This window comes from Cordyceps militaris (genome assembly GCF_000225605.1).
Source record: "Cordyceps militaris CM01 unplaced genomic scaffold CCM_S00001, whole genome shotgun sequence".
Taxonomy (NCBI): Eukaryota; Fungi; Ascomycota; class Sordariomycetes; order Hypocreales; family Cordycipitaceae; genus Cordyceps; species Cordyceps militaris.
The window spans coordinates 2,467,255-2,482,599 of record NW_006271969.1 but is presented as its reverse complement, the minus strand read 5'-3'; the positions used below and the strand labels follow the sequence as shown (position 1 = coordinate 2,482,599).

Below are 15,345 nucleotides of genomic sequence, written 5' to 3'. Positions count from 1 at the left end.
TATAATATCAAGTCCATTTGTTGGTATACTTCTTCGTAGTCAAAAAGTTATCACAACAAAGGTTCAGTTTTTTCCCGGATAACGTCCAAATATCTTTTTCCGTTTTCATGTACCGAATAAATTACCAGCATACACTATGCACATACACGTGCTGCTCCTTTACAGAGCAGCAACGAGGGCCATGACGATGGCGCCGAAGATACCGGCCTGGGCCTTGCCAGCACCCGCAACGACGGGAACAGTACCAGATGGGGCAATGGGAACACCAGTGCCCGTGGGCCGGCCAGGAGCGACGGTGGTGGGAGCCGGAGTAGCAACAGGCTCCTTCTCTCCAGCGGGAGGAGAAAAGGTGACAACGGGCACGGGCATCTCAGTGCTGATGACACGAGTGGTGCTGCTACCAGGGACGGTGCTACCACCGGTGACGTAGGGCTCGGTGACGGTGGTGTCGATGGAAATGGTGGTGCCGCTGGGCTGGGGAGCGGCGGTGACGGTGATGATCTTGGTAATGGTCTCGGCGCCAGTGACAATGTTGGGGTTGCCGCCGGCATAGGGAGCGCAGATACCCTGGAAGAAGGAGATGGAGTCTGCGACGTCCTTGTCGCTACCACTGTACGAGTACAGGCAGTTGAAGACGTTCTTGGTGAACTCGCTGTTCTTGCAGAAGCAGGCAGCATCGGCATTGTTCTTGCACTCCTTGACGACGTCGAGCCACGAGGTCAAGCAGCGAGGAACAGACTCGGGGCAAGGAAGAGACTGCGAGGGGACAGGAGGAGAGGTCTTGGTCTCGCTCTCCTTGGGCTTGTCAGAGGTCTGGGCGGGCTGGGTCTCAGTGGGCTGGGTCTCAGCGGGCTGAGTCTGAGTGATGACAACAGGGCGAGTCTCAGTGACGGGGCAGATGGTGGTGCTGACAGGGATGGTGACAGTAACGGTGTGAGTCTCGCCAGGAGTCTTAACGGGGCAAGAGGTGATCTCGGGACCGCAGCTGGTGATGGTCTTGGTGGTGGTGGTGAAGACCGTCGAGGTGGTGTCGTAGGTGGTGGTGATGAGGCTGGTGGTGACGACGGGCGGCGTGCTCTGGCCAGGAGTGGTCTGCTTGCTCGTGGTGCCAGGAACAGTCTCGACCGGGGTAGAGGTCGTCTGGGGAGGAGGAGTGTTCTTGGTGGTTGTCTGGGCAGGAGGGGTTGTCTGAGCAGGAGGAGTGGTCTCCTTGCTGGTGGTGCCAGGAACTGTCTCGAAGGTAGTCGGGGTAGTCTGGGCAGGAGGAGTAGTCTCCTTGCTCGTGGTACCAGGAACCGTCTCAACCGGCGTCGAGGTAGTCTGAGCAGGAGGAGTGGTCTGCTTGGTGGTAGTCTGAGCAGGAGGAGTAGTCTCCTTGCTGGTTGTGCCAGGAACAGTCTCAACCGAGGTAGAGGTCGTCTGGGGAGGAGGAGTGTTCTTGGTGGTTGTCTGGGCAGGAGGGGTTGTCTGAGCAGGAGGAGTGGTAGTCTGAGGAGGCTTGCACCAGAAGTCAATCTTGTGGCACTTGACCTTGCAAATCTTCTTCAGAAGGCCAAAGGTTCTCTTCTGGTTGCCGCCCTGGTTCTCGGGGAGGACAATCTTAACGGACTTGGCACCACCGCACTGGGTGTTGACGATGGAGGTACCCTGGCTGGAGACGGGAGAGGACTGCTTGCAGATGGAGCCATCATCCATGGTGTAGTGGAACTCGAAGCGAGCATCGAACTCGGACTCAACAGAGAAGCTGTTAATATCGAAGGTGCCAATGTCGCTGCCAGCGGATATGACGGGGTTGTTGGTGCCATCAGCGCCAACATCGGCCTCGATAAGTTTGCTACCGTCATCCTGACGACCAGCAAGCATGTCGCGGCGGCCAAACTTCTTCTTGCAGGTCCAGCCCTTGAAATCACAGCCGCCGTAACCACCAACGGGGCCGATGGGAGTGTCCTTCCAGTCATAGCCGGGAACCTGGTCAGGCTTGCAGATGACGGGAACCTTGCCGGGGCAAGTGAAAGGCTTCAGTCCAGTCCAGTACTTGAAGACATCACCGCCAATGCCAAACTAGTACAGTGTTAGTCGAGCCGGCGCATAAGTGGAAGGAGAGTACACACAGTAGCAGAGGCCTGCTCGATAGTGGCCGCAACGGCCAAGGCGTAGGTGACCTTCATGATGTAGGATATACGACTCGAATTGGCGAAATAGTAGAAAGTACAAGAACCGAAATAGCGAGATAAGCGACAGTGGTTGATATAAGTGAGATGAAACTCAAACTTTTGTAAGCGATGGTGGTGTCAAAGAAAACGAACGGCTTTGACGTTTGAGAACGATAGACAATGAATCGGAAATAAACAAGGAAGAAAGAAATAAAAGAGACGAAAGTGTAGATGAGACACAAGAGAGACTATGGACCAAGAGGAGGCGAGCGGCTACATCTATATACCACGAGCTGGCAGCGGCATCTGTGCAGTGGAACATGGCCACAGGTACGAGCGGACCTGAGCCGGCCGACTGGCTGTACCTGCATGGCTAGAAAGGATGGCATGTCATAGCTCAACCATGGCGTCCGGAGACGAGAGACTCCATCGAGGCCAGCTGGCGCGCGAAACGACCAGAGCAATAGAGCCCCTGTCCAATATCATCCTGAAGCGCTGGAGAGAGGCGGAGCAGCGACCCGAATCAGGTACATACGCTCGGTGCTGCAGCAGCCATCTCGCGATGGTGGTTTCGCTGGACATCAAAGCTACTGGTAGTAAGTGGCTGACCCGCACGCATTGTTCGCCCAGCCCATGCATCCGAGGTCAACCAGGGGCAGCCCCTGCAGCGCCCAATTTAGGTTGGCGCGAAGAAATTGCTGGTTCCGCACTCCCAACCATGCGTGCGGCATGGTCGCGCAAGTCTGTGCTTCGACCTCTTCCTTCCCCGCTTGTTAGTCTCGTTGGCTGTTGTCCCTGACCACTTTGCTGCGCACCGGTCTACTCACGCCCCATTTACCACGGTGCCAACTGCCCACCAAACCGGCAATGATGGAACCCTGGAGCCGTGAGCTTCAGGCGAGCTATGCTTGGCGTCCAGCTAGCAACCGGGTTGCGGGCAAGCTGCCTCTTTGGCAGCGCGGGGGGTGGAAGCCCTGTCGAAACAGCATCTGGCGGGTCGTCGTATGGAATTGCCCCATCTCGGCGTGTCAGTCTGGTGGTGACAGCCAGGTGGCCGACGGTGAAGCTTGAAGAATAAACACGGCGCGGGGGCAGAAGACTGGTAGGGCTGTTGGAAACAGGTGGCTCCAAAGTGGCGTGCGCAAGCCATGAGGATGGAGTCTTTGATGAAGCCAGCCATATCATCCTCGGAGCTCTTTTGTGCGGATAATTAACTCGAAGAATCAAGCTTGTTTGTAGATGCGCCAATGTGACTGTTGTGGGATGCCTCTCGAACAATAACTATTAGGGGGCCTTTGGTAGCATAATTTTGAGCGGGTGATTAGGTCAGCCGGCGCAAAGCAAACACCAAGCAGGAACCAAGTTAGCCGACAATCACGACAAACGAACGACAACCTTGGACAGTAAACAAATTCGCCTCTTCATCATCATGGCAATGCAATCTAGAAACACGGCTGAATCGTGTTCATGGTTTCGACCTCGAACTATCTGTCAGCATATCTTGCACCGCTGTGTGCCTGAATCCCCCGTCACACTGCTTGGAGCGACGCTACTGCAAGTGCAAGGAACTGTACACAATGGGTGTCCTAGTTATCATCAGCCATACAAGTTTCTGTCAACTCCATTGTTACGCTGCCGTCTTGAATCTACTGCACGGTGTTATACTCGACGTTTCACAAAGGACCCCAGTGCGCGAAAGCGGTCTCGATGGTTGTTACCTAGTATCACCATAAGCGGCCTAGGCCGCAGATCAACTCAACAAAGGTTGGTAGACAAGGGCAAAGTTGAAGGTCCTATTCTTATTTCCCCTGTTCCTGGCTCTGATGGCTTCATTAGGTCTCTTAATATGTTTTTAATCTCGATATACAGGTATATTGGACGCTACGAATATCCAGCAATAGCTCTCTCGACTCGCAACCCGTGTGCATCAGGTTACCTACCAATACGGAGTACGGATACTACATACTACGACCTGATACATGTCGATACAACGCGAAAACCATCACTCCTGTAATCCGTACAGGGGCCCAGCATGGCCTTGCAGAGCACTTTACAACCTTGCGGGTCATGAAGCAGCTCCTCGCTAAACCTGGCATCTGTAGGGGTATTCACCGTCACTAATCCCGGATTTCCGTGACCGACCCGCGACATGGTTCAGAGTAGCATTGTCAGGTCCAGACGCAAACTATTGGAATTACTTTGCAAGCCTAGCGCTGCACCAGCCGTCGGCAGTCATCCCATGCAAGATCGTCCTGCGTGTTGCCAGTTTGGTTGCACCCAGCCTGGCCGAAAATTCCCAGGAGCACGGTTTCAGTGGCAGCCACGCGAAGGAGCTCTAACTACGGTGAGGCGGGCGTAGGAGGGCGCTGGATAGACCACGCGAATAATGGTGCCGACTAAGACTACTCTCAGTCCATGTCAATGCCCATGTCATAATGGCACCCGCAATGACCTCTTTTCTTCACAGAGAGACTTGGCGCTTCCAAGTTCCAACCAGGGCCGCCGGAGCTATTGACTCTGAACTCCGCACAGCGGGCACAGTGGAACTATGTACACAGACTTCAACAAATTGCCAACGGCCGTAAGAGCCAGGGCCAGTTGCGATGGTAGTTGCTAACTAAATTGCTATCAAAACGGAAGTGCACCAGGGTCGGAAATTTTGACGAAAACGAGGCGAAGAATCCCAACTCGGATTGATCGATCGTCCCAACTCTCGTTTTTTTTCTTTTTCTTTTTGCCTTGCTTATATCTTTTTTTAGAAGCGAAAACTAACCAATTTGTTCCCAGTGCCAGGTACAATAAGCCTGGCCTTATGCAGTGATGACTGCGCCGCCGCCTATTATGGACAACCTGGGGTATATGAACAGAGCATAACATACCAGAGCCATGAACCCGATGAGAGATTTGCTGATATCCGCAGCGATCATAATAGATCATATTACCTACCTATCCCTTAGTCCTGCATGAAGATGAGCTGATATGCCGCCTTCACGACTGACAGACGCTCAAAATACCGGCACAATGACTTCAACGTACAGCGGAAGGCTGAAGTGGTGATTCCTTCTTGGCAACCAACATGCGAGAACTCGGCCGATGCAGCGGTTTGTTGGCATGGCTTACTACACCGAACAAAAAAATTTGACCAGCAACCGAAGCCCCCGATTCCTTCTGCCACCATCGCCGAGTCAGCGGCTTCCCCATTCAAGGTGGCGTGTTTCGGGTTCCGGTGAGGTCTGGAGTATTCATAGTAACAAAACGGCATTGGGTGACGGGATGGAAAGGCGGGGACAGCCAGTTCGCAGGGCACAGCCGTGCCGTCTACAGTACAAGTTTTCTCCCGCCAAGCTGGTTATAGACTTATAGTCACAGTTTGGGCTTCGATTTGAAACACTCCGATTCGCTGGTGATTGGTTTTTGTCCTATTGGCAGCCACATACATACCCTCTTCGACTACAGCACGGCCCCCCTCGGAAGCGACCCCTGAGTTCCACAATTCATTTATTTCCTACTCTGGCCAGCGACTTACACCAACGCGAACCGCTACTCGCCTCGCCGCCTTGCAGCTTTTATTCTCTCAAAGTTTTAGAGCTGCAGGGGAACTTTGCAGCCTCCCCTCTAGTACTCTCTTGAACCCTATCCTAGCCGTCTTTTGTTCTTGTTTTTGCGGAGATGGACAGCTCGGGGCCTTCCTGCGCGTCCTGGTGGCAACCAATGGTTCTCCGGCAGCAGCCTTGCCCAATCTGGCTCAAATCGTCATGCGCTGAATCTGAGACGTTGCAGCCTTCGGGGCGGGAGACCACGCTCGTATTTTCCTGCTCACGGAGGTGGCTATGTACGCGGATACTGAGAAAAGACTGTTGAGCTGTTGAACAAGAATAGTTTCCTTTCTTTTCCGAGGGCTGTTCCTTGTCCTCGCAACCGGCATTGTTGTGAAGCTGGTCGGCTTTGACTTTTTCCCCAAAATGTGGAAATTGGATGATCTTCACGCCTCTGGTTAACCTTCCAGGCACAACGCCAGGCACAACGCCAGGCACAACGCCACAGGCGACGGCGCAGGCATCTGCCTTTCCAGGCGAGATGAGATAGACAAGACCGCTTACTAGAATAGGAAAAAATACGCAACTCCAAGGAAGAGAGAGACGGAAAACTCTAATTCTTAACGAGGTGGGAACTGGGAAGTTCGCCTGCAGGCTGCAACTTATTAGTTAGCTAATAGCCATCGCGACGGAGAAAAGTATCTTGGCGCTAGCCATGGATGCAAGTCATCCCAACTCGCGGGTCGTTCGTATGTACAGTATCCGTATGTCATGTCAGTTGCTTTTGCACCGGGCGCACAGCCTGCGCACGCACACTCGTTCGATGCGAGACAGGAGATCTTCGGAAAGGGGGGGGGGCGGGGTAGTGGCTATCTGTGCGCTGCCCTCGGAAGGAGATTTAGTTGTTATGCAGCTTTATGCAGACATTTCCCATGCGGGCCCATACGAGCAGCTGGTGTTGTGTTGTCCCTCGCGTCTCGCGTCGTGTGGGAAGTGAAGTTGCACGCGGTGACTATGTTGGTCGCGTCCCGGGTAGCATCACGCCCCGATGAGACTGGCTGCGCGCAAGGAATGGCGCTCAGTGTTGATAGAACCTTTTCATGAATCGTTGGAGAGATTTGCTTGGTATTTCTTTTTTCCTTTTTTTTTTTTTTTTTTCCAAAGTGGGAGGGTAGCTCATCGCTGGGCGTGGCCGGTTTTTATGGTAATTCTAGTTGCTTAAGCATGTTTCTTGATACGTGATAACCTCATCAATGTACGGCTGCGAAAACCCATCACCTGCCATCTATTTCAATACTATACCTGCGACATTCCGTTTTTAATACACGTTTGATATCAGGCTGTAGTCTCGAGCGGCCTGGGCAGGGGCTATTCCCAAGGCTATTCCCGACGTGATCTTGCCGACACGATCTCTTCATCCAGTATCTCGTCTCGTAAACAGCCCGAACAGCCGAAGCAGGCACAGGGTGATTACCCAAGAATCCTTGCCTATCAATATGGAAAACCGCATAAAGCGTCGCAAGATGACTTGAGAGTGTCGGGCATGTTCGAGCAATCAACCACCGGGCCCGTATTGTCACATCTAACCAGCCCGACGGACTCGTTGGGGACCATGTGCGCGTGAACGGGGTTTTCTTCTTTCAACGTTTCTTAAATCATCCTTTGTCAAAGCCCTTCGGACGTTTCATGGGAGACAAGTACGAGTCGTGTGTTGTTCATTCGACGTGATGCCCTCATCAAGGAGCGACAGGAAGCTGGTGAAAGGGTCTCAGGTTTTTGGTCTTGCGGTGATCTGGGCTGTTCGATTGGCTTAAGAAGAGGAAACGATGTGTTTCAATCGTGGCGCCGAGACGTCTTTAAAGGGATGAATTGTGTTCCCCTGGATGTTGCGAACGTCGTGATGATGCCGTGGCGTAGAGATATACATACGGCCAGTCATGCTCAAAGTCCTCAACATCTTTCGCCAGAGAAAAAACCACCTTCAATATTCACGACCAATCAACACCAAACATCACCAATAATCAAGCACACTCATCCATAATGCACTTCACTCGCACAGTCTTCGCCTGCCTCATGGCGCATCTCGCCCTCGTCAACGCCGCGGTCCTTCCCGTCGCCAGAGGTAAAGTCCCAAACGCTACACCTCTGCATTCACACCTGCATTCACACCTGCATTCCCGTTGTGAGTTTTTCTAATCAGATTCCATCCTTGTGCTGCAGACCTCGACGCGCAGCAGGTGCAGGCTCGCGCGGGCGGCGGCGGCACTGTCACCGAGATCCTCAAGGACCACGCCAAGTACGTGATGAAGCCGGCGTCGGCAGAGGAGCCCATCCCCGAGGACGAGAACAATGCGCTGCGTGAAATGCACCGACAGGCACACAAGATGATTTTCGAGACCATGTCTGGCAAGAAGGCTGGCGACGACAAGAAGGCCGGCGGCGACGATAAGGCGGGCGAGGAAGAAAAGGCTGGCAAGGAGGAAGAAAAGGCCGGAGACGAGAAGAAGAAGGGCGCTGATAAGGCTGAAGAATAGGCTGCCGCGCCGGCCAAGGAGACGTCCAAGCCGGAGAAGGAAACGAACAAGGCTGCTGCTGGAAGCAAACAAGTCTTTCCCGCTTAATACGATATTGTATACAATGTATATAGTTCAATAAAACCAAGACAGGGGAGCGAGATTTTCACCATACATATCTAATACAAAGAAGCCGCCGGCATCCAATCTAGCCCCAGCGGTCGAGGCTATTGACCCAGGCACAAGTTGTAGCCAAGCGCGCGCAGTTGCCTACACCGGACAAGTTTGACCGGGAATAAGACAGACGAAGAAATTGGCGCGGACAAAAGACGAGATGAGGCAATGCGGTTTGTTGAACTTGGCCCGGCCGATGGATCCGACGCCTGCCGCGTCATACGATCCCGCTGACCCGCCTGAGAGAGTGCCTCCTAAATTCAACGCGATTCTTTACCGAGATCCGAAATTGACGATTCGAAATCCGCCCATCAACCATTGTGCCTGCGAGTTCCGTACATGGACTGCGGTGGGTGGTTCTTCGCTCAGATGCAACAAACGCTCAGGGCGCGCGTTCACGATTCACCGACCCGCCTGCTCGGCCTATCGAATGAATACATGAGCTTTTGTGTTGCTATGGCCCGTTGCTCAGACATGGAGGGTACACCGAGACAAGAGTTTGTTGGATTTATCGTATTTTCTTTTCTTTTCGGACATATTTGGGCATGGATTACTCAACCTTCTGTGCTTGGGCTGTTGCAGTTCTGAACCATCAGCTAGCTCATCAAGAAAAGCAGAAAGGAATAGATCAAATATGACATGCGTATTTCTTCTATATGAAATGCTTTTACTTGCCCTGAAGCTGTCTCATTCGCTGCTCCGCTGCCCGCGCTCTCCTTTCGCGATCCAGCCGTAGCCGCATCTCGGGCGTGAGCCCTCTGGCCTCCTCCTCGCGCCGCTCCTGCGCCGTCTTGGGCACCGCCGCGGCGCCCAGCACTTGTCCCCTGCCGCCGTGCCGTCTCGGCTCCTGCACCGTGGGCCCCTCCGTCTTGAGCCTCTCCTCCTCCGCGCGGCGTCGCTCCGCCTCCTTGGCATCAGCCTCGTCCTGTTCGCGCCGACCGCGCTGGTCCGCCTCGGCCCTGCTCATGGCCGCGGGCACGCGCGCCGCCTCCCAGTCCCAACGGGCCTCGCCGAGCTCGGCGCGTGCCACGCGAAAGGCGTCGCGCGTGGCCCGGTCGCCGGCCAGTTCAAACGGCGTTTTGCCCTCGGCGTTGGCGTGCAGCGGGTTGGCCCCGCCGCGCGCTAGCAGACCGAGCACCATGGGCGCCGCGTTTTGTGACGCCGCGAGGTGCAGCAGCCGGGGCGTGTGGTGGTACGAGTCGGCGGGCTGGAAGGCGAAGTCGGCCGACAACTGGTTGTTGGTCACGTAGGAGAGAAGGGCTGGCAGCTTGGAGCGGCGAACGAAGGCCTGGAGTTGAGACGTGTGTAGTAGAGCATTTTGCTCCGCTTCTGTGAGCTTCGGCTTAGAGGGCTTTGGTGTTGCCGGCGTGGAAGAGACTGGAGTGGTCCTTTCAGGCTTGACTTCGCTGGCCGGATCGATCTCGCGGACCTTGAGTCTCGTCAGCTCGATAAAGCACCGCATCAGTTCCTTTTGCGTAGGCCGGCGTGTGTTAAATGGGAATCCTCGTATTCTTGGGTCGGTGTGTCGTATAACCTGATTATCGTGCGGTCCATACAAAGTTCGTCTATTGGTGATGCCAGTGGCCCGAATGAACATGAGCTCGGAAGTGTCTAGCAAGGCCTTCCAGTCATGAAGGAGCTCTCGGACATCCTCTACCAACGCCTGCTCGTTGTATCGTCGCAGAGTAGAACCCGCAGAGTGCGCTGTGCCCTTTGCGTTATCGTTGGCCGATTGCGAACCACCCTGCTTCCGTCTCGTCGTGTACCTGTGAAATGTCTTGTGCGCCAGGACCGTTGCCTCGCGATTCATGGGTGCGTTGTGTTTGCTCTGGCGCGGCGCTAGGGAGACGACCATGGCGGCGAAGTGGCCGCCTCCAATCATGCAAAGAAAAATGTGCGGCCCTTTGTATGCGACTGGGGCCAGTGTGCCGTCCTTGGCAGGGTGCGGAATGGTGACGGGATCTAGCTGCTTCTTGCGCAACTCTTGCGCGAAATCGGCAGCCTTCTGTTGCTCGTCGGTAAAAAGCGCACGGTATAGTCCGAAGAAGTGGTTTTGGGGAAGCAGCGGCGAGCTAAACCAGAGCAGAGGTGTCTTTCCGGTCCGGTGTACCCTTGCGTCGCCGTCCTCGTCGTTGGCTGCAGAGTTCTTATCGGCGATTCTGGCCTGTCGCTTCAGCAGCGCAGTCAACGTCGTATCGTTCGCGTCGTCGTCTTCGTCTTGGTCATCGTCGGAATCGGAGCCTGACAGCGACTCGTCGAGGTCTTCGACGAGCTTTTCAAACTCCGTCTCCGAGACGGGTTTCCTGTCGCGCAGCTTCTGCTTGAGGTTGTAGCTGTGAAGGTCGGATTTCAGGTGCCCGCGCTGATCCAGGACATTGGTAAACGCCAGGCCGCACAGCGAACAGGATTGCGATCCGACAGGGCCTGCCTCGTCGGTGCCTTTGGGGCTGCGCGAGCCCGGGAGTTCTGACTGAGGGTGTAATGCCGTCGCAGGTGTATAGACGTCGGGCTTGAGCGTTATTGAGCCTAGAAGCTGCGGAGGAAGGTCGTAGGCTGCGTTTGTCGATGCTGGTTAGCCGTCATCGTCATTCTTGGTGGGGTGGTGAACGGCGAGCCTACCGTAGAGCGGGCGACCCGTGTAGTCTTCCATTTGAGCGCCCATGTTAATTTTTTTTTGGCCTGGGATAACAAGTTTCTGTCTTTGCAGCAGTGCCCGCCGCGAGTGGAGGAGTTGCGTTGTCTCTTGTAGTGGGAAAGTAGATAGCGATGATGACTCTTCGCCGGCGTGGCAAACTGGAGCTTAGTCAAATCAGAAATGAGGGTCTGTAATGACGCAGGTTTTGAACAAGACAATGAATTGCCTGATAACTAACGAAAATGCAAACTCGGCAGCAAATATTTGTTCTTTCCTTTCATAAATTTGTATAAATTTGAGAACACTGGAAAACCGGCCAATAATCCCAAACGCGTCCGCTGCTTCTCTGGCTAGACCGTGTGCAGACAAACGGCTCTCCGTGCTTGAGTACACGCGTTCCCTTTCAACTGGATATACCCCTCGATTTTTATTCGGGAGGACGGCATCATACCAGCTCTGAACTCGATAGCTTTCTGCTGCTTGAGCACAACGCATCTCCAAGTCTACAGCTTCGTTCTATAGCGGGCTGCTCCTCTGTCTACCATCATTCCATGAGGTTATTTAGGCGCGAACCACGAGCTCAAAGACGATTACTGGAAAAGGTTCTGAAAAAAAGGCAAGTAAAATTCCATTAATTAACCCCACAACTCCAGTTCCCCTTTTCTTTTAGTACATACACAGTCCGCGCCTTGGCTGTGGCCAGCACAACAGCCCAGAAAAACAGATTACCAACTCCAGAATACAACACCAAATGCATTTCAAACTGAAGAGAATATATATCTATACATTACCTTGTTCGGATGTTCCTCTTGCTTCTGCGAAGAGGCTGCAAAGCTCGCTGCTCTACAGTGTCCCTGTGACGCTGTCTGGCCCTGGCCCGAGGGGATAATTCTATCCTGGGCTCTTCCACCGGCGGATCTTGCTCGTTCTGCGGGGTATCTTCTCTAATCACGAAGTCCCCATCCTGAGGAATGTCCTGTCGAACGACAGAGTTCCCATACGAGGTAGTATTCGCTCGGATAGGGCTATCTTCCCTGATGATGAAGCTGCCAGTGGAAATCTGACTGCTACCAGACTCCACAGAGTGACCACGATCCTCGGGACGCAGAGGAGCCAGAATGACCGTGGTGGCTGTAGAGGAAGCCGGCGATGCTCCCAGTCCAAGCAGCCCAGTCCGTCCTGGCACCGTTTTCCCCTTGCCCTTTTTGGACACTCTCTGTGTCGAAGGCAAGGGACCGAGAACGTGACGCTGAGGCGACCTTGCAGCGGATTCCTCCTTGATGCGCTGGCGTCGGCTATACGATCCTCGGACGGCCGAAAACTGAGCCGCAAGCTGCTTCTGCGCATCCAGCGCTTGCTGCGCAAGGTCTTGTACGACCACGATCTGCCTAGAGACTGCGTCGAGGAAATCGTCCGCGTTCTCATCGCCGTACAAGGCCCCAGACGACGTCTCCGAAGGTGTATGCTCCTCACCCGACGGCGCTCTTTGGCCCGACGAGCCAGCCGAGGCAAGATCCTGCGGTCGCCGGTGTGCAGATAGCGGGGGCAATGAGTCCGACGACGAGGAGCCCGGGGAACTGCCGTCTTCGGACTGCGCCATCTGTTCCTGTCTATGCATCGACGCGGGAGCCACTCTCGAAGCCGGGCTTCTTTGCGAATCTAGCGTGAAGTGGCTGGAGCGTGGGTCGGCATTGTTCTCCTCCTCGGCATGTGGCTGCAGCTCCGGATAGAAGATATGCATGGGGTCGACGGGTAGAGGCACTTCGTCGGGCCACCCAAGGCCCTGTTGCGCACTGAGGAGCTGATTCTCCAGAGCCTTTGGGAGAAACCCCAGACATCCGAACCTTCGATTCCGGAAGGTCTCTTGCCTTTGCAGCGAGTCACTCATGTCGAGGTATCGTTGCGGAATATGATCCACAGAGTTGAACTCGGCCTGGAAACGTGAGCGAATGTCGGTCTCATGTTTCCAGAACATGCCCGGGAGTTGCCCCCAGCTGGCGTCCCACAGACCATTCGCCACCCACTGGTCGTATCGTACGTTGGAGTACGCAGCGGTATGTAGGTCGTCTGGGGTTGTTTCCTCGCGTTGCGATGGAGGTATGGCGGCGGTTATCAGACCGTCGGGGAGCCGAGGCGGATACCTGAGGAATTCAATATGATCCCGCTCCATCGCGACCTCGTGCATGAACTGAAAATAGGGCCGGGACATGTCCAGCTTGCAAACTTCCTCTGGCCCGTGATCATTGCGGATCTCCTGGTGCTTCCAAAAGCCAAAGGGGTCGGTCGAGGGGCCGCAAAACCATGTGCCCTCTTTCGAGATGCCCTGTCTCTCCCAGCGCCGCTGAACATTCTCCCTTGCCCGCTGAGTGAGCTCCGAACCCTGAAGGCGATAGTCCGTCTTCAGGTTGCAGGCTTGATACTTCTCCAAAATCCGGGTCTTCTCTCTCTGCACTTGCTCTTGGAACCGATTCTCCGGCAGAGATGCACGCTGCATGGACAAGAGACAGAAGCGTCTTTCCTCGCGCTCCATGCTGCCAGGGAGGATGTGCCGGTCCTCGTACGGCTCTGGTATCGTCCTTTGGTGGTCTCTCGAGCGATAGGGCGGCGGTTGCTCGCTTTCCCGCTCAGCATCTCGAGAGACGTTGTTCCCCTGGCGGTCGTCTTGGTTTGTCCCGAACCGGGTAGGTATAGGCCCAGGGCGAGATTCTAATAGAGACTGCCGGGAAGCCTCTAGAACGTTGGTTAAGAACGGGCTCGGTGGCCCCGCAGCGCTTCTCGGTCTATGATCAACTGATGGACGGGGCTGTTGAAGAGGTGTAGAGTCTTGTTCTAGCACAATGTGAACCCCGGTAGGGGGCTGCTGCTCTTCATCGATGGCGGAGTCGGAGCTGGCAGGTGCTGGAGGGGCAAGTGACTGGCCACCAAAGATGAAGGATGACAGGTTTCTGAGAATGAAAGCCATGATGAACAGGGATTTACTATATGCCTTTCTGAAGAATGTCGACCGACAGTTAGAAGAGGTGACAAAGGCAGAGTAGATGTATAGAACGTGAGGTGGTTGATGATGACGATAATTGTGAGAGGAAAGGGCTGGGGGCAGTTGGACGTAAAATATAGAGGCACTTGCTCAGCAATTTCCGGTAGTCGTACAAAGCGCCGGATATTGAAACGTACAATGCAATACATTGACTGTACGAGTACAAATCAGTGAGTACGTTCTTGTAAGACATAGAGCTGTGCAATATTTCGTTTGAACGTAGTAATAGGAACTCCTCCACAATTTAGCCCGTTCTGTGGGAGAGCAGTGCAGTGCAACATACCTGGAAACAGAGTACTGTCCAATAGATGCTGTGCTTTCACATTATTGTAGATTTCACATGCATGCGTTTCCCCCAGCTCAGTGTCCGCCAGCGAGTGTGTAAGCTGGCCTATGAATGGCGGGTATTTGTCGCTTCGCAGATCCCTTGCTGTAACGATCAAGCATTTAAAGAATCTCTCAAAAGTATGAAAGCTTGGGACAAGTACGTCAAGTAGGTCCGAGACTTGGGTAGAGGCAACACGTCGATGCAACCGTTGACTGTTGCTAAATTGATGTACACTGCACAGCGTGCCCGTATCTCGCCGACATTGGACAACCACCGGTCAGCGTCTAGAACAGCTTCGAGCTATCAAAAATAGGCAACCGACTGTTGCATAGGGTGTCTGGAGTAGCTCCGTATCAAATACTCAGAGCAGCCATAAGTAAGCCCTTGGCAGAACCTCTCTAACTCCGGGTTTCGAAAGCTCTTCACCATGTGATTCGTCGCAGCACATCACCTCTCCCATTTTATTTATATAGAAAGGCTTTCAACCACTACCACACAGGGAGAAAACTGCGAGGAACGGGACCCCTCGACGCAGCTGTTTTCGTCAAGCCGTGCAGCTCCTGCAGTGGCCAACTCCTGTACCTCCCTCGCACAACTTCTCCTCGCACAGTTTCGGCTGCCGCCTCGTCAAACTACATATACGGAGTTGCACGGGGAGAGGGGCTGCGTAGCACGGCAGAACCGGCGGGGGGGTTGCGGTCGTGCATGGCGCATAGACTCGAAGGTGATGCGCGGAAGAGCCTGTGCGAGGTACAAGAGTCACTCGAGATTTCTTGCGTGAAGAGAATGGTTAATGGTTCTTTTTGTGATTTACTTTTTCTTTGCCGAAAAGTAAAGATTTCCTCTTGCTCAAAAAGAAACAGGTAAAGCTGTCCAATGGCATTCCCGTGTTGCATCGTGCCACCTCAGTAGAAAATATGTTGTTAAAAGTATATATATCAAGTTGGGTATCTACGAATTGTCAAGAGC

The 15,345-nt window shown here is 54.1% G+C and overlaps 3 protein-coding genes across 3 annotated transcripts; all 3 read right to left on the bottom strand.

Annotated features, from left to right (window-relative positions):
- Positions 1 to 159: 159 nt before the first annotated feature.
- On the bottom strand, positions 160 to 2,168 carry CCM_00778 (extracellular serine-threonine rich protein; the record flags this gene model as incomplete). Its single annotated transcript, XM_006665937.1, has 2 exons — positions 160 to 2,061; positions 2,112 to 2,168. 2 exons carry the CDS (start codon positions 2,166 to 2,168, stop codon positions 160 to 162), a joined length of 1,959 nt encoding a protein of 652 aa, XP_006666000.1.
- A 6,875-nt stretch (positions 2,169 to 9,043) lies between these two features.
- On the bottom strand, positions 9,044 to 11,038 carry CCM_00777 (ankyrin repeat and zinc finger domain containing protein 1; the record flags this gene model as incomplete). Its single annotated transcript, XM_006665936.1, has 2 exons — positions 9,044 to 10,944; positions 10,996 to 11,038. 2 exons carry the CDS (start codon positions 11,036 to 11,038, stop codon positions 9,044 to 9,046), a joined length of 1,944 nt encoding a protein of 647 aa, XP_006665999.1.
- Positions 11,039 to 11,798: 760 nt separating this feature from the next.
- Positions 11,799 to 13,973, bottom strand: CCM_00776 (uncharacterized protein; the record flags this gene model as incomplete). The annotated part of the gene is made up of 2 exons (XM_006665935.1): positions 11,799 to 13,576; positions 13,811 to 13,973. The coding sequence occupies 2 exons, from the start codon at positions 13,971 to 13,973 to the stop codon at positions 11,799 to 11,801; spliced, it is 1,941 nt and encodes a 646-aa protein (XP_006665998.1).
- Between the last annotated feature and the right edge of the window lie 1,372 nt (positions 13,974 to 15,345).